This window comes from Homarus americanus, unplaced genomic scaffold (assembly GCF_018991925.1).
Source record: "Homarus americanus isolate GMGI-L3 unplaced genomic scaffold, GMGI_Hamer_2.0 scaffold34921, whole genome shotgun sequence".
NCBI classification, from domain to species: domain Eukaryota; kingdom Metazoa; phylum Arthropoda; class Malacostraca; order Decapoda; family Nephropidae; genus Homarus; species Homarus americanus.
In genome coordinates, this window is record NW_024741901.1 from 2,969,487 (window position 1) to 2,994,275 (window position 24,789).

The 24,789-nt window shown below is 38.3% G+C and overlaps 1 protein-coding gene across 7 annotated transcripts in view; it reads left to right on the forward strand.

Annotated features, from left to right (window-relative positions):
* The window catches only part of LOC121876169, a 112,149-nt gene that overhangs the window by 49,299 nt on the left and 38,061 nt on the right, over nucleotides 1–24,789 (forward strand). For 6 of the 7 annotated variants that reach the window (XM_042381117.1, XM_042381121.1, XM_042381122.1 and 3 more), the window contains 23 exons: nucleotides 1,461–1,851; nucleotides 2,200–2,392; nucleotides 2,724–2,954; nucleotides 3,479–3,594; nucleotides 3,812–4,052; nucleotides 4,568–4,750; nucleotides 5,133–5,301; nucleotides 5,810–5,999; nucleotides 6,651–6,823; nucleotides 9,629–9,703; nucleotides 9,850–9,953; nucleotides 13,856–13,984; nucleotides 14,123–14,221; nucleotides 16,251–16,332; nucleotides 17,379–17,568; nucleotides 18,133–18,305; nucleotides 18,976–19,163; nucleotides 20,169–20,273; nucleotides 20,430–20,579; nucleotides 20,835–21,056; nucleotides 21,429–21,575; nucleotides 22,275–22,420; nucleotides 24,387–24,527. In XM_042381117.1, the coding sequence (XP_042237051.1) occupies nucleotides 1,461–1,851; nucleotides 2,200–2,392; nucleotides 2,724–2,954; nucleotides 3,479–3,594; nucleotides 3,812–4,052; nucleotides 4,568–4,750; nucleotides 5,133–5,301; nucleotides 5,810–5,999; nucleotides 6,651–6,823; nucleotides 9,629–9,703; nucleotides 9,850–9,953; nucleotides 13,856–13,984; nucleotides 14,123–14,221; nucleotides 16,251–16,332; nucleotides 17,379–17,568; nucleotides 18,133–18,305; nucleotides 18,976–19,163; nucleotides 20,169–20,273; nucleotides 20,430–20,579; nucleotides 20,835–21,056; nucleotides 21,429–21,575; nucleotides 22,275–22,420; nucleotides 24,387–24,527 (3,838 nt within the window). The remainder of the gene's footprint in view (nucleotides 1–1,460; nucleotides 1,852–2,199; nucleotides 2,393–2,723; nucleotides 2,955–3,478; nucleotides 3,595–3,811; nucleotides 4,053–4,567; nucleotides 4,751–5,132; nucleotides 5,302–5,809; nucleotides 6,000–6,650; nucleotides 6,824–9,628; nucleotides 9,704–9,849; nucleotides 9,954–13,855; nucleotides 13,985–14,122; nucleotides 14,222–16,250; nucleotides 16,333–17,378; nucleotides 17,569–18,132; nucleotides 18,306–18,975; nucleotides 19,164–20,168; nucleotides 20,274–20,429; nucleotides 20,580–20,834; nucleotides 21,057–21,428; nucleotides 21,576–22,274; nucleotides 22,421–24,386; nucleotides 24,528–24,789) is intronic. The other variant, XM_042381120.1, reaches the window with a different exon arrangement.

A 24,789-nucleotide genomic window follows, 5' to 3' on the forward strand; every position in this document is an offset into this window, starting at 1 on the left:
AAGCAACTGAGGCTGAGTCACGCTTACAGGATTTTCAATGGACTGTGCCCAGAGTATTGAACAACAAACTTTGTATGGCAATTTATTTTGTATGTTTCCACGTAAGATTAATAATTTGTAAATTTTGCCTTGGTGACTGGCCATTGAGAGTGTTATAGCACCTTTGTATATTTGAATGTTGGGCTTCTATATTAATTCACTGTTGAATGCATTTGTTGTCAGGGCTATGTCATGGATTTCTCTGTAATCTATATAATCTATGATTCACTTGTATAAAAATATCAAAAGAGGTGTTGGTTTATTTCTATTATAAATAATTAGTATAAGGAGCATCTGTGGCCATTGGATTTTCACCAGGTTAAGACAAGTTAACTCTTTCTTGTAAATTACTTGAATTCTGGTAAATTAGTTTAAATAAATAAACTAAAAATAGATTACCTTTTATAATAACTATTGGTTATAAAAAGCAACACTGAGTTGTCTGAGTAGACCATAAACTGATAAATTAGTTCAGAAATACTGGACATATTAAATGGTGATTGGTTCTCGTGCTTTTGGCCGGTCACATAAGCCAGCGGGATGGCAGAGCTAATGGCGCCACCTTGACAAGCAAACGTGAAAGTCAACATTGCTACAACTTAACATTGGCTAAAGCCTTGAGAGAACTTCATTTAAGACTCATAACCTCTTCCTGTGGAACTCGGATAAGTATCCAGCAGTCTGTAGGAGAAAGGCAGATTTCGTAGGAATGAGGTGAGGTGAGCCTCCATTACTAAACTTAAGTTCAATATAATTAGTGTCATATAAATTTTTTACACTGCAAGGATTAGGGTTATGAATTGGGCAGGGCACTAGAGGGAGTAAACATTATTTTATGATACTGTACCTGGTGTCTGTGGCAAAGTGAAATTTTTTTTCTTCTGTATAGCTATAACAGACTGGAACAAATTACAGTTCCAGGCCACATCAAAACTAGTTACAGTATTAAACAATTCAAAGCTAAAACAAAGCAAAAATGCATAACAGATGAAGCTACAGCAAGAAAAGAGTGAGTTTCTATATTATCCACAGTGATCTGCCAGCCTGTTGAATTTTATAAAAAAAAATCACTACAATATTACTCCTGTACACCTGTAAACCTAAGCAAAGGAACTTCCTGGAAATAAGCACCTGAGCAGCTTTGTCGGCTATCCTTGGACAAATTGTCTTACTGTTTAGCATTGTTGTTTACCTGCACTGTCTCACACAGGAAACTGTGAACTCCAATTGCCTATGTGAACTGTATACCTATACAGTATTGTATATATTCATGCTGAACTGTACAATTGCATAATTTATAAACATGCCCATCCATTTGTAAACCTGTATGACAATTTTACTGAATAAATATTACTATGATTTCTTCTGTAAAGCATCACCTAAAAATCTAAAAAATATTTCTTGTGTCTCTTCTCTTGCAGATCTACCAAAACAAGCTTCCCAAGCTGGCCTGTTGGACAGTGCCCACCCAGCAATAGTGTCATGGGTGGGGTCTCTCCAGCAGCTCCACCTTAATGTAGAAGAGATGCACAGCACTGAAGATGATAGTCCCTGGTGGAGCGGTGGAGGTGGCAATTATTGGGAAAGCGGCGGTGAACAAAGTGAAAATACTCGTAGAAATAGCAGACAAAGACAAGGTCATCGGGAAGAAAGAAATGATCGTGGTAGGCTCAGTGAACGAAGAAGAGAGCTCAGTGGAGCTACAAGTAATGTACATAAAGAGAGAGGACTGTGGCTAGAGTGGACTGAGCCACCTACCACCCGCAGTGATGTTAAGATTGATATTTTCTTTTCTCTGGATGGTGGTGACACGTAAGCATTATAGCCCATCTCTCTTTAATTCTTGATAAAATCTCAAATGATTTAAGTCATTAGAAGGGTAGAGTTGTTTAGGTGTGCACAAATAACACAGATGCCTTATCAAGTTATGCATCGGTATTTCTTTAGATATTAATATTATTTAATTATTTTTTATCACAATGAGTCGTAAGTTCTGCCTCTATGAAACAAAATTCATACTTTATAGTAATTTCTCTCCAGTATATTTTTTCCTTTTTTTTTTATTTAAGAAGTACCGATAATTCTCAGTCATACAGATTTCCATATTTTATCACAATTTTTTTGTTCTAAAAAGAAAATCTACATTCCTCTTCCCTGCAGGTGGATACTCATGAACCATGCCCTGGGGATCAAGTTACCTCTATCTTCCTGTGAGTCAGCACAAGACATCTTAGTGAAGTTACATCCATCTCCCAATGCCGTAGGCAGCCCCAAGCTTCTCATCTCGGTTTTCCCTTCTCAGAGCTCCCAGGCATGTCCCACCTATCCAGACGAACATATAATTACTTTGGAGGTGAGTAAACACTTTACAGTATACTTGAGAGGTGAGTAAACATCCAACTAGAGAGATGAATGTGTGTTATTGGAAGATGCTATAACGCAACTTGGGGAACATATTACTTGAAAGTGTTGGGAGGATATTAATGTAGAGGTGAGGAAAGATCTTATGTACATGTGGCAGTAATATTTCAGTGTAATGCTGTACTTTATCAAGAATTTTTGTGGGCCTGAATTATCCAAGGTCTAAATGTAACTGAGGAACTAACTCTTAATATCCTTCATCAAAATCATGGATGATATTAAATATTAATAGCTTATTACTGACAAGAGGCATTTCATTTCAGATCCAAGAGGTGAACGATGCACCACAGGCTAGGACAATTCCTGTCCAGAGCCAAGTACCCTCTTTGACTTATGGCACCAGCACCGTTGGTACCCCGGCTTCTGTCTATGCAAATGCCTTTTATGTTGATTCAGATGAGGACTCTACCATGTGTATAATTATAATACAGGCATATGGCAGTAATTTAGGAGTTTGGCAGGTCTCTGAAGATGATGGAGCAACTTACAAAAATGTGAGGATAATGGAGTTCTGTGAAATTTTCTTTTAACAGTTGACCTTGTGCAGCAATTTTGATAATTTTGTGGTGTGGAATACTTATTGATTTTTTTTTAGTTTTGTTGAAAAGTTGTATCCATTAATTATGATATCTACCGTAATCTTGAATTTTCTGATTTAGTTATAAACTTAACATAGGTACTCCTGAACATATTGATTGAGGAGCTGTGGTCAAAAAAATTATATGTGGGTAATTTGTTGTCCTATTGACTCTTGGAAAATTGAATTACTGTTGCAATGCTCATTACTCACCATCTATGATTTTTTGTTGGCACTATATGGTGTTTTTGTGTTATTCTGGATGTACTTTTGGCCAAAAGAACACTAAATTTTTAATTCTGGACCAGAAATCACAAGATAATTAATATCTTATTTCCTTTATTAATTACTGCATACCAACATGCTCTACAAAAAGTACACTTTAATCATATTTCTTCTAAATGTCTATTGATTGCAAGTGACAACCCTTTCTTATGTCAGATTGGGGGCCTGGAGGATGACCCAATCCCTTCAACGCTGGGAGTGACGGGGTCTCACCGAGGTATTGTAAATCTGGAGGAGATGAGGGACAAAAACATGTGTGACATCACAAACATGTAAGAAGACCTCATAGAGGATATTTTATGAAAGCTTTATATGGAATCCTAATGTCAGTGTTCAGCTTTCATGATGTATATTGTGTATATGTAATTTGATTCATCTTTTATTCAATTAATCATATATCGACATTGATGTGTAATTTATGAACAGGTGCAAGTTAGCTTTTCCATGTTTATCCTAACAGTAAACTTAAAGTCTCTCCATCTTATTCAGGGACCTTGCCCAGTTGTCCTCATTGCCCAGCAACAATGAATGTTTGGGAAAGCTGATGATGAGAATGGAAAACAGTGGTGGCACTCCAAGTTCTACAAGAACAGCAGGAGAAAATGAAGCAACATCTGCTACGGAAACACGGGGAGGTGCAGCTGAAATGGAAACAGGTTCATTGAGAGGACAGAGACAGTTCACAGACTTTGAAACAGGGAATACCCAAGTGTTCACTGTGTACCCAATGGTTAGTCTCAGAAAATTCCTGATAGTCATGCTTGATATATTAATTGCTCTGAGTGGCAGTTGTAAACACTGATTACAGTATTATCACGATGAGACTAATATAATGTAATTGTAGGCAGGTTTCAGGCTATAACCAACTATCCTTAAATATGAGGAGAGGAAAGACAGCTTTTTGAAACTAACTTTATATGATGAAGTATCAGTTTTGTACTAGTAGTTTGGATGGGAGTGTGTTTTTGAGGAGGAGTTTATATAATGTTTAATGAGAGTAAATTAAAATTTTAAACTCTTTTCTCTAGATAGAGATAACATTGAGACAAAGTAAGTGAACATGCTAATGGCAGTGATACGGTGAAATTCTTTATTATGTTGTATTTTCACATTTTCTGTGTATCAAATACTGTACTGTATACCAATGCAGTACTGTTAGTTTTTTTATGGGAAAAATATTTAAGCTATGTCCTCAGAATCAGCCAGTTCTCTCTCTCCACCATAGTAACTCTCATCCCTTTACAGATGCGAGGCTTCTATGTGCCTGCAACAGCGCTAATCAGGTTTAACCACACACGTGAATACTGGACCCTAGCAGAAGCACGGCAGGGAACACGGTTGGTATTCCTTGCCAGCGATAATTATAACAAACAGGAGGCTTCCCCCGAGGCCAAGATGATCAATGTCAGCTTTGCTCAGAGTTGGAAGGTGAGTGACTCTGGTGTTGTATTCATTTCCTGAGATGTGGCACTAATTATTTTTTAATAAGTTAGGGTCATGGGCACTTTTGGATGCAATCACATTAGTCACTTTCTTTCTGGTTAACGGTAGTTATTGATTACAGCTGCCTGAGTAGTTGCTTTGGATCCTCGACTCATCTTTCTGACGCAATCACACTGATATTGAAGTAAAACAGAAGTCACTCTATTTATTACTTGATCCCGATTGTGGTATACATTTAACATATCCTATAATAACTTTTGTAATTCTGCCTATAATAACTTACCTCAGCTATGGTGTGTTTTTTAGTTCCAGTTGCTGTGTTATTATTTCAAGTCTCTTTTAGTAATAAAGGTAACTATATCATCAGATGGGAGATGTGGGTAATGTGGCAAGAGATCCTGTGGTAATGTCAGCGGAGTGGAGAGATTGTTCTGGTCAGTTGGTGATGTCAGATTCACCTCGGGTGTTGGATGTCTGTAGCGTCTGTGGTGGCGACGATTCCTCTTGTTTTGACTGTAACGGAGACTTTAATGGCAGTAAGTTTTCCTCTCACATCTCGTACTTTTTTTTCAAATAATTCTTTAATGCAAAAGACAGTTAAGGTCTATTAGATAAGTTTCCAGTCACCAGATGTAAAACAACAGAGAACAAGTATTTTAAACAATACAGGTTTAGTGTTGATGTGCAGGTTGAACAGTAGAGTCATGTGATTTCTCAGAGGCCCTTTCTCATAAGAACACTAACCATCAAACGATATGAAGAAGAGGGAGAAGGCAAAGATGCAGTATTTTGACAGTGGACGAATAGGAAGTTATTGAATTTTATTCATTATTATCCTGACTGCAATGCAGTATTTTTGCAAAAGTATTCCCTTTTGACTTAAGAACATTGTACTGTACTCTCCTAATGACATATTTACCAAACAATGTAACTTTTAAACTGATATTTTTTTTTATCTTCCACAAGTTTAACCAAACCACAGATTCTACATGTCTCATATAATATCATTAGGTCTTTATTGACACTAATGTAATACCTTTACAGATGCCAGAATGCACTGCTCTAAATGTGTTGGAGGCAACACAGGAAAGACAGAATCGGTGGATTGTTCTGGCAAATGTGGGAATGAAAGCATCATGGTGGAGAGAGGTGCAAGTAGTGTGTGTGTGCCTAAGGACCACCCTAATGTTACCTTCTGTGATGGCTCTACAGACTCCAATGCTTTCCTTAACCCGTGAGTGTCATAATGGTGTCATTTAAGGGATATTAACCCATATTGAGTGGCAGAAGTTTCTCTTGGCTGAATAAAATTGTTTATCATTATCCAGAGTAAAATACTTAGCATAAGTATGACACTATTTCTTAAGGGGTTAAAACCAGCTGGACAAAATTTAAAAAATTTAGGATTGATCTTTTGAAGATTATTTTTTTAATTTCATAATTTCCATAGTTATGGAATTGCTATTTTATATTGATGAAATGACTAAAAAGTTGTTTATACTTTGGGAGAATAATGTTATTTATGAGGTCATCAGTACAGTACTTAACATTACCAGTTAGAGAATAATGTTTGAGGGAAGTACCCCTGGAGAAAAAACAAAGGGCCAGCCAGACTTACCCATCTTTGTATACTACTGCACAGCACGTGAATTTCCTTCATCAATATTTTTATTAATAATTGCATTTTCGAGATTTGTACTGTATAGTAATATGCTAATTATTATTTCATTAACTAAACAGGAATATAGGTAAACATGTAGCTCTCATAATATAAACTGCAAGATGGTGGACATAGACAAGTAAATACTACTGCTTGTAACTGCAATAGATAACTGGATATATTATGACTATTTTATCTGATGTTTCGTATATCTCTGTCTTCCAGGTGTGGGACGTGTGTGGGAGGATTGACTGGATTGCCTGATAATGCCAACATCGACAAGTGTGGTGTTTGCGGCGGAAAAAATGAATGTGTTGGGTGTGATGGCGAGATCAACTCTGGAGCTGTAAATGATATTTGTGGTGCTTGCCTCCAGCCCAATAATCCCGACTTTAATAGTGAGTACAAAGTATTGGCTTGGGTACAGAATAAGAGACACTGTAAACAATAGGGAACAGGATGTAAGTTTTGGAGCAGGGATATTAGGTAGGATATATAGTAGTGTCTTAGGGTGTGAAGTAGGGTACAGTGTATAGGGAGAGGTGTGTTGTAATATAAGAGACAGGATGTGAAATATGGGAAGGTGTTGTAGTTTGGGTCAAGATATAAAATATGGGAAGGGGTTTAAGTAGGGATAAATTCTGGAAAATGAGGTGTAGTGCTTTTGGGGACAAAAGTCATAGTTGAAGGTTATCTATTAACCCCTTCAGTCAGAGGCACTTACCTGGCATGTCCTCTTACACCAGTGTCACATTAAAGACATACCTAGTACATCCTGTAATCTTGACAATAGGAAAAACTGGGAGGCTGAAATTGCGCTGATATGGCATGACTTATTCTAAGAAACTTTTACACCCCACTTCATCCAGTCATATATTTTCTCTTGTATTGTGGTGTGTATTAAGCTTACTGTAATTATCTGTTTTCACAGGTAGTAGGCAGCTACCAAACAGTGAGCTACTACCGCCTGGGAAGCTATTGGAAGCATAATGTATTGTCTAATGGTAGACCCTGCTGCCATATGGCATCTCAAAAATTGTGACCAAGTCCCAGGTTGCTAATCTGAATTTCTGCCTCATTTACACACAATTGCAGGGTCTCAATTGTTTCTCTTACTTTGACAACACAACATATATATATTGTTTCTCACTCTTGATCTTTTTTCTTTTTCTTTTTTTTTGTCTTTATTATTATTATTATTATTATTACCTGTATTATTATTATTATTATTATTATTATTATTATTATTATTATTATTACTGCATACCTCGGCCCCGATGTGGTCTAATCCCAGTAAAAAAAAATAATTATAAAACCCTCAGTGACCAGCCTGTTCTTTTTACTTGTTTGATAAGAGACTGGGTGGTGGCCTGCCAGATGAATAATGGAAGTGTTCATTTGTTTATTCACACACACACCCCTCATTTACCCCTTCCCTCATACACCCTTTCCCACACACACACACACACACACACTGCCTCCCACACACACACCACCTCCCTCCCACACACACACACCACCTCCCTCCCACACACACACACCACCTCCCTCCCACACACACACACCACCTCCCTCCCACACACTCCCCCTACTTGCACACACACACCACCTCACACACCCCTTCCCTCTCACACACACCTCACACACCTTACACACCCCTTCCCTCTCACACACCCCTTCCTCCTCACACACCCCCTCTCACACACACCACCCCTCCTGCACACACACACCCCTTCCCTCTCACACACACCCCTTCCCTCTCACACACACCCCTTCCCTCTCACACACACCCCTTCCCTCTCACACACACACGCCCTTGATATTGTTTGGTGATCATATTATTCCCTCTGAGCAAAGTGGTGAAAGACAGAATTCTAGTATCCACACAGTATATCTGTACCTTGTTCCATGCAAAAAATTTTATGAAACATCAGTAGTTGAATTCTCTTAGTGAGGGAGAGGCCTACTGATTTTGGGATCAAATGGTCACTGTGACCACTAAAAAAAGAATTTCAGTTACTGCATCAATGCTACTTTTATGCCTAGATTAATAGTTAGAATACTGTACTGTATTATGCTTCATCATTGGCATTTTTTTTTTAACTTATAAATTTTAGGAGCTATCAAACTGTACAGTGAATAATTTTTTATCTTCTAAGCCAAGGGTTCTTAAACCTTTTCTCACCAGGTCCCCCCTGAGTTAACAGACCATCGACCCGTACCCCCATTATTGAGACACTGAATAAAGAATGGTACAACATTAACACTAATTCAATATAGAATTGCAGTGTTAAAACATATTTGGTGCTTGGAGAGAAGCTACTTTCCATATTGTATATACAGTATAGTCTCGATTTACCGTACGTGGATTTCCTTAACACTGTTGGTCATTTACGCGGCACCTGGCCAGACCAGCAATTATTAGTTACGCGGTACATTCCATCATTTACGAGGGAAGCGGCGCAGGCAGGGTGCGCACTAGGTCGCCCAGTCAACAAAACATTACTGAGTTCTTCACCCGCCACCCACCACAGCCAGCCCAAGCCAGTGATAGTGAGGATATGAACTTTGAGGGGTTTGACAAAGAGGCCCTTCAAGCCTTTGTGGTGGAGTGTGATACAGGTGATACAAGTGATACAGGTGAGGGCCAATAATCTGCCCTCTGCCTTGGACCCAACTCCCCATCCCCGTGTGCCCAGCCATCTCTTGTACTAACGTAAGTGTTAAAAATCCTAATATTATTGATATTTCTCTTAAATATTAATTGTGTGTGCATACCATCATAAAATTAAGATGTTATTTTTACTACAACGTACGTACTGTGTCGGAAAAAGGGTAGTCTGGGGGTTGGCCCAGTCTCTATTTCAATTAATCCCATATGTTCTTTTATTTCGTTTACGCATTTATTGTTTTACGCGGACCTCCACGGGTTTAATTGACCGCGTAAACCGAGACTATACTGTATAACAATAAATTTATATCACCTCATGAATTAAATTTGGTGAAATTAGTATACTGTACAGTATTCTATATTTACTTTTGTCAGCCCTCAATGTACCCCCTGGAAACCATCCTGTGTACTCCTTTGGGTTTGGAAACCCCAGTTTGAGAACCCCTGATCTAAGCCAAAGGCCAAAAGCAAACACATACACATCTTTTTCTAAGCAAATGAGGTTATTAGTCTGAAGTGATTTCTTCCACAGATTGTAAGAGACTTGGACTTGTGAGTAACTCTGTGGATGCTGCAGTCAATGATCTAGGGAGTGCAGGTTTTGACAGTAAGTAATTTTCAGATATCATATGCTATATTATTTAGCACGAAAGAATTCTGAAGAATTTTGCATTGAGTGTTTATGAAATATACTATATTTGAAGTTAAAACTGAAAATATTACCACTAAATGCCCACATCTTGTGCATTACAGAGGAGGAATTAAGGAAGTTCTTCACCCTGAAGGCTAGTGTGGCTGGGGTAAAGAGCAAGAAATACAACCTAGAAAATTGCACTTTGGTTAACAAAGATGGCCAGGTGAGCACTCACTTTCCTTCTCGAGAATCACTTTAAAAATTCACTCACATACAGTAGAGCCTCAGATTTAGTGTAGGTAAGAAATTACCTTAGAGTTACAGCATGGAGAGCTGCCATCAGGTAATCACGGCTAACCCATACAAGTGTGGTAAATGGCCATAAAGTAATGATGATTGTATGTTAAAATTAGAATGCAATGATTATTACACAAATCAGTTTCCATAAAGTACCTCACATGTAGCCTCACTTTTAAAGATAAAAGTACTGTACTTTACAATACTGTATTAATATACAGGCTTTTAATTTAATATGAAACGTTAAATTACTGTAATGTTTTTCCATTTTTTTTAATTCCAATCAATTGCTATGGGAGCTCCACAAATGGTATAAGGTGACATAAGTGGTAAAATATACAGCCACAGGGAAGAGGATAATAAGGGAGGAAGGCAGGGCAACAAATGCTAGGCTGCCAATAACACTCCTTCATGATTATGTATTAACTATGACTGTCCACTGTGATTTCTTTATACAATGGGGCATTAATCCTTTCAATTTGGCACTACTGTACTATGACCCCTGACTGGCACATTTTTTCAAAACATTTAAATAGGAAAAAAATCCATTTTGGAAGTACCTGAACAGTAGCATGATATAGAAAAGCTCTTCCTCAAAGGCAGCCGTACTAGATCCTCTGTCATATTGTATCCATCACATCTTGTGAGAGGTATATGATACCATAAAAAACACATCATCTAATGGTATCCACCCAACCTATTTGCCAATGTGATGCCTAATGAAGCTTAAAGGCAGAAAAAGATGGAGCCATTGTATTACAATGTTGTATTTGGTGGGAGATTGCCACAGTACGGGGACGGGTGTACTGTACATGGGTTATATCCAGGGGAAGGGTAGTGGAAGCAAGAGTACCAGCACAAAGCCAGGGGCAGCGGTACACCCTCTCTACCTCCCACCCAGGAGGAGGCAAGTGCTGTGTAAACAATTACATTTCTAATCACACCCTGCAAGATACAGTGCACAGTATTTAACAAATGCTGCCGCTGCTGAGAATGGAGGGGGGGCTGGAGTTACTACCAAGAGCAGAGACGTTACCGAGAACAAATTCCGGTTTGAATGTCATGTACACTATTACTGACACGTTCCTTGATAAGAGAGAGTTTGAAACACTACTGAAGGAACACCAACCCGATATAGTAGGAGTTGTAGAGCTGTTGCACAAGAACAGGAGAATCGTCCCAGAATAATGTGAGTTCAGTATTGTCAGATATGACTTACTGTATTTATGAACCTTTCTCAAGAAACTTGCAAGAGGGGTGTGGTTATCCATGCTAGGTAACACCTTAGAGCCAGCCAGGTGAGGGTACAGGGAGAGGAACGTTTTTGAAGAATCCAAGTGGTGTAAAAGACTTACTTATTGTCGGGGGTATCTACAAATCATCAAACTAGCTTACCAAACCAAAGGAACTTAAAGCCTTAATAGACAGTGCAACGAGGCTCAACCCTAGCCAACTCCTTATCATGGGGGACTTTAACTATGGCGACATCGACTGGAGAAACGAGTTCACACCAAACTACTTAAATATCCCCGCTACTCTTTTTCTAGAAACTGAGAGATAATTTTCTGTTCCAATATGTGAAAGACACGATGCCTGACTCACAAAGGCATAAGAACGCAGACACTACGCTGAATATCACAGCTAGTAAAGTGAACCATTTGATCAATAAATATATACCCAAGACCAAACCCAATGCCTCTAGGAATACAAGGAGACCCCTACACATGAACTATGCGGCGGTCGACAAAGTTAAGAAGAAAACCCAGAAATTCAAGGCATGTGTTAGATGAAACAATAGCAGGGCAGGAGGATGTATGCATAAGTCAGGAACCAAGCAGAGTCAGAGAGTAGAAGGGCTGAAAAGGAGTTCCAGAGGCTGGTTGCAAGCGAGGTAAAGTCAAACCCAAAGGCATTTTACCGCTATGCAAAGTCGAAATTAAAAATGCAAGTAAGAGTATTGGACCTAATGCTTGAAGATGGTAGTTGTGCTGATTCAGACCAGGACAAAGCTAAGGCATTGAACAGCTTCTTTTCCTCGGTGTTCACAAGAGAGGATGCTATTAATCTTCCTGTGTTTGAGGACAGACAGTTCGACACAGCACTGACCCACATTGTGCACACAGAAGAGGTTTATAAGAAATAAACTGTTAATCCTAAAGGTTCATTAGAGTCCCGGCCATGACGTGATGCATCCCAGAGTGCTAAGGGAGTTGTGCAACGAGCTAGCTGAGCCCCTGAAGATCCTGTACAGTAAATGCCTGGATGAACAAAAGGTCCCCAGTGATTGGGAAATGGCTTATGTGAGTCCTATCTTCAAGAAGGGCGATTGTCACTCCACGAATAACAATAGACCAGTGAGCCTAACCAGCATAGAATGTAAAGTACTTGAGAGCATTATAAGAGATGTCATGATGGAACATCTATTACGAAACAACCTTGTAAAGGATGGCCAACACGGTTTTATGCCGGGAAGCTTCTGCTTAACACAATTACTCAAGATACTGGATATTTGAACTCAAATTCTGGAACAGGGTGGTAATATCAAAAATATTTACCTAGATTTTGCCAAGGCTTTTGACAGTGTGCCCCATCAAAGGCTGACAATTGTATCCCATCAAAGGCTGAAAATTAAACTGGAAGGGTATGGGATTCGGAGAAATGTCCTAGTGTGTATCGGAGACTTTCTCCATAACCGCAAGCAGTTTGTGTGGTGATTAATGGCACAAAATCATCATGTGTACCCATCACAAGCGGGGTACTGCAGGGCAGTGTATTGGGCCTGCTGTTGTTTGTTCGCTTCGTAAATGGCATGCCTGAAGCTGTACGTTCCTCCATAAAATGTTTGCGGATGATGCCAAGTTATTTCGGGAAATTAAGAACCAAGCAGACTGTGAAGAGCTGCAGAAGAATCTCTGTGAGCTTCAAGAATGGTTGAAGAAATGGCTGCTAAAATTCAATGTCACGAGGTGTAAGAGGCTGCACCTGGGACATAACAATGGTAAGGGGGCGTATCATATGTCCCAATGGGACGAAGAAACTGCATTAATTGAGACTGATTGTGAAAGGACCTAGGTGTGTACATTGACAATGAGCTGAAGTTCTCAGGCCATTTCGAGAAGAAGGTAAATTAGGCAACTAAATTATTAGGTCTTATAAGAAAGTCGTTCAGATATCTAGACAGTCCGGCCTTTGTGACGATCTTCAAGAGTGAAGTTCTTCCCTGTCTGGATTACTGTTACCCCGTCTGGTCCCCGAGATATGCTAGGGACTTTCAGTTGATTGAAAATGTCTAAAGGAAGGCCACCAGACTGGTGCCTGCACTACAGCACCTCAGATACCCTGAGAGATTAGAGCGCCTACAACTGCCTAGCTTATACTACAGGCGGGCAATGGGAGATCTAATTGAGGTGTATAAGCATCTCAAAGGGCACTACTCAGTCGAGTGCCCTTACCTGGAGCTGGCGGATGCTCTCCCCACAAGGGGTCACAGCTCAAGGTTGAAGGAGCCGCAAGCCCAGAACACTGCGAGGGGTAACTTTTTCGGAGTGAGAGTTGTGAACTCTCGGAACAATCTGCCAGAGTGTTGTGACGGCACCGAGTGTGAGCTCTTTCAAGACTAGACTTGATAAGCACTGGAGCAGGTTGAGATACATTTAGGAGCCACTGCATGCCCATTACTTGCCAACAGTTCGTAACAGAGACGTGAATGATCGCCCAAGCGGCTAACGAGCCGATGAGTGGTGAAGAGAATAAAAGTAAAAAGAAAAAAGTACCCACTTAGTGAATTACTCATGTGTCAGATTATTATTGTTTCTTTTGTTCTTTCAGAAAATTTCAGCAAAAACAGTGAAATTCAAGAGTGGCACAGTTCAAGCAAGCTTCAAGATTTTTCTGTCTGGGAAGGTGATTCTGAGGTGTAGTTTCAAGGCTAAGAAAAAAAGAACAACTCCTAAAGAGGTTAGTGTGTTCCCACTTACATGATCTGTAAAGTTTTTGGGAAATATATTTGTAATTTTTGGGTACTTTATATACAGTATTACATTGCTAAATCTGATTGTTATTGATAATTATTCAGCAGATGATGTATATTTACAGGTTGACTTAGAAACTCCAGACGAGTTTGAGATAATGGACTCGAGAGCGGTCATGTTGGAGACTGACCGGGCAGAAGTTAACGCAAGCATCGACACTGTGGTAAACAAATAAATCTGCATAATGTAGAATATATTGATATATTGGAATTGTCTCAGCTCAATATAAGGAACTAATCTTGAAGATGCACAGGTTTCTTAAACTGGATTATCATTGTACAGTAGTTTATCAGTGCTGTCTAGCAATCTCTTACTGATATGTAGGATAGTTTTAAGATGATATTGAAGTTTGTAATGTAATTTATTTACACTTAAAGAAAAAATGGATAATGTGAAACTTAAAATGAAAAGGGGAAGTACTGTACAGTATACTAAACAGTACAGTATTGATCTTGTAGTTAATTATTTCCATATACATTGATATATACACCAGAGCCTCAACATTTGCAAGGGATAGGTTCCTGACACCCTCGTGAATATAAAATTTTGTGATTAATTTTCTTTAATACACAACCTTTAATATCATACCTTTAAATAAGGACTGAAGGCTAAAAAAAAAATAAATAAAGCAAAAAACTTTACTTAAACCCTCTAAACACTGTACTACACAGTTACTTTATTCAGTTGTATTATGTTTAAGAAAAAGAAATTAAATAGGAATTAAGTAAATGTGGTGTGATGTAAGGGAAGTCAAACTAGGATGCATCGTCTGCGACCCACTCTACATGGCTTGTATCACCACCACTGCAGCGTAAACACACACACACACACACAAATGCAAGCCTGACATGCAAAACTGTTAATCAAACATGCATACATACTTAGTATTAGGTTTTCCTTTAACAAACTTATGACTGGGAGGAATATGTAATCTATCCCAGTCATAAGTGTAATATCAACATTATGGGAGCAAAATAATTAACAGTTATTTAGGTATATTAAGTGTATTTTTGTTCAATCCAGAATGCGACGTCTAGCTTTATACCTAGGTATGTAAATGCCTAGCAATAACTCGCCAGGCCAACATACAGGCAATTAAAAATCTAATAATTACTTAAATACGTAATACTAGGAGGACACGTCGCTACCTGGCATTTAATTGCAATTCTCAAGACCCCCTCCCGCACCCTCCATCACACACATTGCTAACGTCATCTTCTTGCCTGGAGATTTTTTTACCTCATAATAAGCCGCTGTAGAAGCCTTGGTAATGATACTGAAGATATTACTGCTCCTCCTTTAAGGCCTCTGGATTGGGATCAACCTGAATGTTCGATGAAGGGCTGGCAGGTGAGGAAGCCCTATTGGTGGAATGAAATGGAGAGGCAGGTCGTAGGTGTGGGAGGGGTGATGCAGATGACGCCGGGCTGGTTGGTGAGGAGAGAGACAGGAGTGGAGGGAGGTGGGAGGCTGGATCTTGGTGTTAAAATCATTGTGATTGGCAATTGTCTGGCTTTCTTTTTTAAGTTCTTTACAGATTTCATGATAAAGTTGCAAAGCATTCTCAATACTCCATTGATGGGTCATAGTCATAACAGTTGATTTGTTATCTCCAAACACACGGCTAACAGTTGACACGCTCATGCCACCAGTGAGTTTATCCAACACTTCAAATTACTGTCTAAGAGTCATCATCTTCTTTGCACTAGATCATGACAAAGTTAGAATTAGAGTTAGAAATGCTTAGGTGGAGGAGGAGGAGGAGTAAGAATTCCTGTGGCTGGACAACAGCAGAGACGACTCAGACAAGATTGGCGGGAGAACACAGTAGCACGGGAAGTGGCTGGATACCATGCCTTCACATCATGACAGGTGTCCACAGTTTTTAAAATGAGCACCATACCTTTTTATGGTATTTCAATAGATATAAATCTCCCTCTGAGGCTCCTTCATTGAAAATCAAATTCGCAAAAGTTAAATTCGCTTATGTTGAGGGTCTGGTGTAGACTACAGTACTGTATTCATAAATTAAAATAAACCCTAACAATTTAGAAAATATTTTAATTGCAATACAATGCTGTACCTGTATTGAGCAAATTTCACTTGACAATAAATAAAGTACTGTAGCCTAAAATGATTATTATTTTAATATATTGATGATTCTATATTTTAATCATGCCAACTTCATCCAGGTAACAATTAAGGTGCGGAATAGTCCATCACTGGATTCAGCTGCCTGTTTCCTCATGTACCAGGACCAGTCACCAGCTACAGGTATGCATGTACAATCCTAATGTTCAGAACTTAATCCCCTGAATACTGTACAATGCAAATTTATTCAAGGGAAGATGTCAACATTTCAAAGGGTTAAAATATCACACTCAAGGAATTAAGTCACTGTACTTTACTGAACTTCATTTTATCCTCTTCACCATACTAAAAAAATTAAGTATTGTAGTGTAGTAAGTTAATATTGTAAAGACTTCTATTTCATTTCAGTTCATTATTTTACTTCATACCCACTATACTGCATAGCTTGATCTATAATGCTCCATAATTCCATGTGTCCTTATGGAAGAAACAGTAAGAAGAGGTGAGAGCATGAAGTGGTGACTGGAATATGATTGACACATGCTAACACTGAATGAAAGTCAGCACATGTACCTCATGTGAACAATGCTGTACTCTACGGTTATTGAATCTGGACACAAGTGGAAAGGGTGTTAGTCAATGTGAAATGATATAAAGAAGTAACACATTATGATGGTGTATGTACTTGAAGAGCATGGCTAGAGGTAAATGGTATGATGGTAATATTGTACAGTGCTAATAAAAACATGAGAAGAAGACCAAGAAAGAAATAGATAAACTAATTTACAGTATGTACAGTACATTAATGAGGTTCAGGCATGGTAAGTTAGATAATGTTACAGTCGTCATTGTGGATCTTGTAAGATAGAATCATCTCATGTGTGATTCTGTAGTATTTACATAAACAAGCCTGAGGACTAAACTTAAAGGCAAAGAGACTTGATATGAAGTATTTAGATTATTAAGGCAGTTAAGGATCTGCTTGTATGTTGAAGAATTGAGGAAGTGTTGTGGAGAGTTTCTACCTGTTGTCTCGTTTCTTTCCAGTCATCTTCTATTCAGTAATATCATCAACATTCTTCCCTACCATATGCCCCTTTTTCTTGAGGTTTCTATATTCCTTGATTTATCCTACCATTAAGATGAGACAGAAGTAAAGATATAATCAGATATTAAAAATAGATAGTAGCCCAATAATATTTTTTAAATGTGGTAATACTTTATGTCAGCAGGTGCCAGTGCTAACTTGAGTAACAGGAGAGGACGAGGGAGTGGCCCAACCTCTGATCTGGCGCAGGAGCTGGCCACATATGTAATAGAGCCTGATAAGGTCGAGTGTTTAGTACCCAAGAATGCCAGGCCAGGACAAGCACAGATTGGTCTTGTCCTCACCGCTGCTGCACTCCAACTCATCTTAAGGTATACATAAGAGGAACACACTTATATTTTTATTTATCTCTTATTCAAGTCTATTTTTATGTTATTGTTATTATATTGAAGCCTGGTTACTTAAATAAAAGTAGTAAAAAAAATGGTTTAATCTCCTGCTATACTGGAGAAAAAAAATCAAAGGAGCTGTAACATTTTATGGTAAAAATAGTATTACAGATTTCATAGCTCATAAGAGATATTACTAAATGGTATATCTACACATGATCTCATTTAAAAGCCACTGTTGCTTTTTTAAGTTATTATATTTATATTTCCATGACAGACAGACATACTGTACACCAAAAAACTCTTATAGTTTTTGTGATATATCTACCCACCAAGGATAGATAAAAATCCACTAAATCCACTAAACAAAAAACAGTTAAAAACCACCATTTACTACATGCCAACACACCACCATCAGCCATTACATTTACCACCACCCACCAGATGTCACTCACAGTCATCACTGATAACAACTGTAACCTACCTACCCCCTCACTCATGAATATTATTTCTTAACTTGGTTTGGCTTCCTTCTTTACCTGTCAGAGCTCTACTGAATGTTCCCACAAAGTCACTGATGGTCAAAGCCTCAGCCCCTAAAGTTACCTCAGCTATCCTGGACTCAAGTGGACAGAATCTGGTTATCAGTTTTGATCAGAATATTGAATCAGAGACTGAGTGTTCTTTGCTGATTGAGTGGCCTTGGATAGAGGAGTCAAGTAAGTACAATGTCACCTTTCTTTTTTTTATTTGTTGACTTGGTGCACTACTTTACAGATTTTATCTTTTAAGGCTTAATGTATCTTTACTTCTCAATGCTTATTAACAATGGAGATCTTATATATTCAAAACCTTCATACTTGTTATCATTCCTTATACATTTTGTCTTTTGTTCTTATATCTGACTTGAACTAATATCTTCATTCATATCAGATTTCTTCACTAACTCCTTCATTAAGGTTCAACCATCAAAATTATTATTGCAATTGTACTGAGTCATGAAAATTCTCACTCGTGCTTCTCTGTTTAGTGATCTAAATTAGTTTAACATTTTCCCTGCTGGCTTGACTAATACATCCATTTTTGAACCGTTATAGCTTCCCATTTAAGTACTACCTAATTAATCATTGTAATTCTGTAAATTTCAGTAACTTAAGTTAATCAAATATATCGCCAAATATCATACTTATTTCATTAAACCACTTCACTATGAGGACACTATTTTTGATATTCTATTTGTTTAACACCAGCCAATTTTATTCAGTGCAGAAAGAAGCCTGTACACATAGGGTTAGAGATTACTTGAGAATAGTAAAGTATAACCTACTTTGTTCTTGACTGACCTTTGTCTCAGACACTTGACAAAACTTCCTTTGTTATTTTTACCAGAAAAACCGAAGCCAAACTGCAAGTTCCAAGCATCAAAGCTGCAAGTGAAACTTAAATCTGGCATTATGGTGAAAGCTAACACTTCTCTCACGTTTGCTGACTCAAATGGCATCCGAGCAGCTCATGGTGATGCCACAACTGCTCCTGAGGCCACAGGGAGCTTCAAAGTTATCCAGCCAGACTCCACGGTCAGTTTATCAGATGAGTTACAGGTCTTAAGTGATAAAGAGGTTTTTACAAAAAAAGAAGAGCTCTGTGAACTAGATATTTATTAATTGGAGAATGCCTTAAATTTTTAATTATCACTAGCACAACAAAAAAACACTTTCTGTAGGGTTTGTCCCTAGTGAATACTGTGGTTAGGCAATCTTAAGAAATGGAAATTAACAAATTTGGGTGAAATGGCTTTTACCTTTTTATATCCAGTGTTAGTACAGGAAACCAGAGACTGGGAACCTGTGATTTTTGGTAGGGTCTCACTGGATAACACCCTCCTTAACGTGTGCCTGGACCAAGGCTCAAACCCTTAATATATTGGCGAGAGATATACCTGTTATCGTGGTACCACCAATCATCTAAATCTAACTCTCCCATGTCTGTTAGAATTTTGTGTTTCTAGATTATGTGCTGCTATGTGCACAATATTTGAGGAAGATTGAAAGACTGACCAAAAATTTGCCATTATTGGTGTGGCCAGGAGATCACACATATGAATCTGGTGTTAACATTTAGAATTTTTACATAGTTATTCTACTGGGTATGCCCTTTTCTTTTTTCACATACTTTCCAATGTTTATGATGTTATTACATTACAAAGGCCACTAAAACTGTCAATGGTAAAGAGGGGTACAGTGTGATGAAGTGAGGATGTCATGGTGGTGGTGGTGTCTATAATTGATATTTACAATTTGACTCAGGATCTCCAACAAAGCCATCAGATGCTTGTTTCCTGTAGGGTCCTTTAGTTTGAATGCCAACAGCATCTGGTGTTCCCAGGCCATCACTCATCCAAGTTTCAACCAGACCCAACGTTGCTTAATTTCGCTAATCAAACAAGAAGCAGTGTTTTTAACTTGGCATGACAGTAATAATCACTCTCTGGCCAGGGCCTATCTTGCCTGCCTTCCTGCATGTGTACCTTGTTTGATATAGAGATAATGATGAGTTATAACTTGCTAATATTTGTGTTGCAGAGTGAGTTGACATTCCAACTGAGAGGGGACACCCAAGCCTGCAATACCTCCATCGTCAAGCTGACTGTAACCAGGATTAGAGGTGCCAGGATTGAAGAAGTCACGGTCTGTATCTCTCATGATCATAACTAGATCTCCAGATATCATGGCCAGCACTCCTGGCCAAGGTGTATTCTGTAATACTCTATTTATTTATATTAAGTGATATGTATTACAAGACAGCATAAGTTCCCATGCATTAACAAGTATCCTTTCCTTTAGCCTAAATGGAACATCACCTGGGAGCCTGGGAGTGGCAAGTGGAGTCAGGCAGAGACATTGCAGATGTGGGGAAGTATTCATGCCCTCCAGGATAAAATGACGATGTCAAGCAACAGTAAAAGTTTCTCCATGAGTGTACCTGGAAGTGGAGTGAGTCTTGGCATTGTGTTGGACATAGGACAAGAGAATATTTTGAACATAAATTTATTAATTTACACATCAGCAGTAATATACTGGACACCACTCCCTGATAAACACATATTTTCTTTCTGATCTTTCTTTTCATTTCAGTTAGTTTAATCAAAACCGTTTTTCTGCAAAAACAATTAATTTATTATGGTTTGTATATACTGTATTGATGCATTTTAAATACTGTACCGTCATGCTGCACTTTTCTCCTGGTAGCTTCTCCCTGGCAAGGAGTACCTAGTGGAGGTTCACTTGGAAGCAGAAGATGGTCGGAGCAGTGCATCACAAGGCAGGATCATCACTGCCATGCCTCCAGACCAGCTGCTCAAGATTCGTATAAATGGGCCAACCCAAATAAGGGCCACCAGCAGAGAGATGTTCAAGGCAAAAGCAACTCTATGTTCAGAGACTGAGTCTGTGGATGATAATAAACTGGAGGTACAACACTTATTTATTTATGTATAAAGCACCTCTTTTGTTCCACAACTTTCATAACAAGTCACTATGATCAGTTTGAGCTCATTCGCTGAAATAATACACTACTACATTATTCTATCTTACACTAAAACCAGTCACTTCAGGTATAAGAAATAATTTTTCATTATCTCAAAATATATATGTTTACAATCCATCAGCTGCAGGTTTTGGATACAATTTTATTATATTTCCAACTTTTCTTCTTTCATATTAGTTTGTTTAAACCTTTGGAATCAATTTTTTTCTTTCTAGTATTTCTCACTTTATTTTTCACCCTTTATATCTCAATCTTTACCGTTCAATTTATCATATTTTGTTTCCCTTACGCTTCAGTACTATTGGAACGTGGATGGCGAGGGGGTATTCCCAGTTGAACAGAAAGGGAAGACTTTCACCCTGCGTGGGGGCCTCCTTAGAGGTGGCTCCTCCTATACCCTGACTGTTACAGCATTGTCTCCTGACCCATTCATCATGGGGATTGTGAGTATGCTCTTGCTACTGCTGGTAAATTTGAGTATGTCCTGATGTTTCAAAGGAATCTGAAATACTTTTTAGTTTTCATTAAGAAGTTTTAAATCTGTATTAAGTAATAAAGAGATTTAGAATGTTTTATACCTAATGGCCTAAATCACTCCCTGACAGTGTTTGCCTTTTCCAGAGATCCCTTATGTGTCTAGCCTCAGGGAAATCATTATCCAGCTGAATTGGCTAATATTTGACTACTCAGAGCAGCTTATCACACTATTTAACCATGGTTCACTGAGGGTTACTTTAAAGGTTAGCAAGGCTTCAAGAACACCAACGTAAAACCGAAATTTAGGTTCACAAGTTTCCATGTGGTGGGGAGCAGAGCTAGGGGCAGGCCAAAAATGACATGGAGAGATTGTAAAAATTACTTCAGAGATAATAACCTGATGAGACAGGCTGCATGGAGAGCTGCTGTTATTGGGTTGTAATATAATTTAGCTGATTTTTTGGCTTTGGAATATTTGTAGATGCTGCCAAGGGTGTGAAATCCTTTATGCCTTTATTGTAGTAAAAGATTTGGATAGCACATTTTGGCAGTGATTACAGAATTTTCGGCTCCTAATTTGATTATGGTGCCAATATTATATTTGGGCTTCTTTCAAAGTTATTAGAACTATTTTAAACTATTTATGATCCATTGGCTTCCATCAGAGTCGGGTTGAACTGATAACCATTAGCCAGGGACTGGAGCTTATCACTTCTTCTGACTCGATTAAGGTGGGTTCAGTCTCATCTATCAAGATTCATGCCTCTGAATGCAAAGACCTGGACAACCTTCCAGGTTCCCTCTCTTTCAGGTGAGTACCTCAGTATAAGGGAGTACCTGAATATATAGGGAATAGTGAACATATCATTCAGAGAGGTGCCTTACTACATAAAGGAATCTATTATTGTATATATTATTGTACATATGATAAAAGATGTAAGTCTTTTTCACTGAAATAATCTGCCAAAGAATGCTGTGACAGCACCAAGTGAACTCATTTAAGACCAGACTTGACCAACACTGGTGCAGATTCAGATACATTCTGGAGCCAGTATACGCCCAGTACATTACTTGCCAACAGTGAGTAACAGAAATGTAATCGCCCTCCTAGACTGATCAGTGGTGAAGAGGACACCACATACGTACAGTTGCAGACAAATGAGTCAAGGCCACCTAATCCACCATCACACTGTTGGAATACTTGCTGCAATTAGTAACAGTTAGTTGTAAGCCAAAGAATGGAGAGTAAAGGCTATGACGAAGTTTGGCATCCAACCAATAGATGGCATTCATGAATGGGAAATTGTTGTCTACTTTTTTTATGATTAGTAATTGTTCATATTTGTTGACAGAAAAAGTGAATGAATTGTAAATTAAAATTTTTTGACTACCAGGAAATTTAGTAGCTACAGAATTCCAGAAACCATAAAAGTTAGCTTAAAACTACAGAAAGCACATATGGTAATCTGTAATGGAAATTGTGTAAAATTATTTCAAGGTTCTCTGATTTGTGTCATGTTGGAAATAATGCTTCTTGTTTGATCAGTGAAATTAAGCAACATTGGGTCTGGTTAGTATTTGGATAGGTGACTGCCTGGCCCAAAGAACACCAGATGCTGCTGGCATGAGGACTCTACTGGAAATACGCATATCATGGCTTTGTCAGCTGTCCTTGGTCAAAATTGACTAAATATCAATTACTGTACTACACTGTATAAGTATTACAACCAGTTACCCAAATTAAACTTTCTGACCTCAGAGCCTTCATCAGAGCACTGAGGAGTATAGTAATGTATCTAGGATGAAATTTAGCCCATAAAAAGTAAGTTGTGTAAGTGTAAATCCAGTTCTTGAATAAATTACAGGTGCTCCTCTACTTACGAACGAGTTACGTTCCTGAGGCTTGTTTGTAAGTCCAACTTTACTCTTGTAGATACCAAACATATTGTAAAAAATGAAAAGATTATGGATATTTAGTACAGCTATACCCTTTAATGCAGCCTTAAAACCTGTTTGTTCGATCTGGAATTTTCTTCAAAATATTCCAGTCTCATCCACATTAAACACCTGTTCTGGCAGGTAACCCCCTCAGTGATGATGTTTGTATCTCTGAAAGTTTGTAAGTTGAACGTTCTTAAGTAGAGGAGCACCTGTAGTACGTCCGAGATTTTTTGTATGTCTAATTTTTATGAACATATTATATGACGTTAATGTCCCTCCCCTCTCTCTGTCCACTCAGCCAAGGTCACAAATTAAACGATGTAAAAATAGTCCTGCTATAGTAAATATTTTTTTATAGTTATTTACCTTACCTTACCTTACCTTACCTTACCTTACCTTACCTTACCTTACCTTACCTTATATTTTACCTTTATAGTTATACCTTACCTTACCTTACCTTACCTTACCTTACCTTACCTTACCTTACCTTACCTTACCTTATCCTTTTCGCCACTGGTCGGCCTGTTAGTTACAGTATTGGGTATGCACTGGCTCCAGAATATATCTGTACCGGCACCAGTGTTGGTCAAGGCAAGTCTTGAATGTGCTCCACTAAAGAATTACACTGAAAGACATTAAAGGCCAACAGTGATGTTCTTATTTAGTGTCCAAAAGACTTTGTTATACAGTATTCATAAATGCAGGTTTTATACTAACCATAGATTTATGATAAATAATATTAGGCAGCCATTAGTATTTGAAAGTGAGCTATGGTTCAACTAGTACTAATATGTTTTTATTTTTCTGTATAAATATATGTGTGTATTAATCATCAGGTGGTGGTGCAAAAAAGAAAGTGGTGAAGGCTGTTTTGCTAGCAGTGGCAAAACTCTCACACGACTTGAGAACACCTTGTCAAAGGAAGAGCTGTCTAGCCCCATATTCAAGATCCCAGGGGCTATGCTACCACCTGATAGGTCAGTAGTATGTCATAGCTGTTTCAAGAATTGCATATTTACTCTTTATGTATTTTTTTACTTGTTTATAATTTCACCACTTATTAGTGTATTAGCAATTCAGCTGTTCTTTATTATTTTGCTTTAACCTTTATTGGCCAGTGTTGGTACAGGAGGAAACTGGAGTACCTGGAGAAAACATCTGTCCGGGGCTTGGGATTAGAGCCAGGACACAGCTGCCACTATAACATCAATATCACCAATGAATGCCATAGGTCATCAC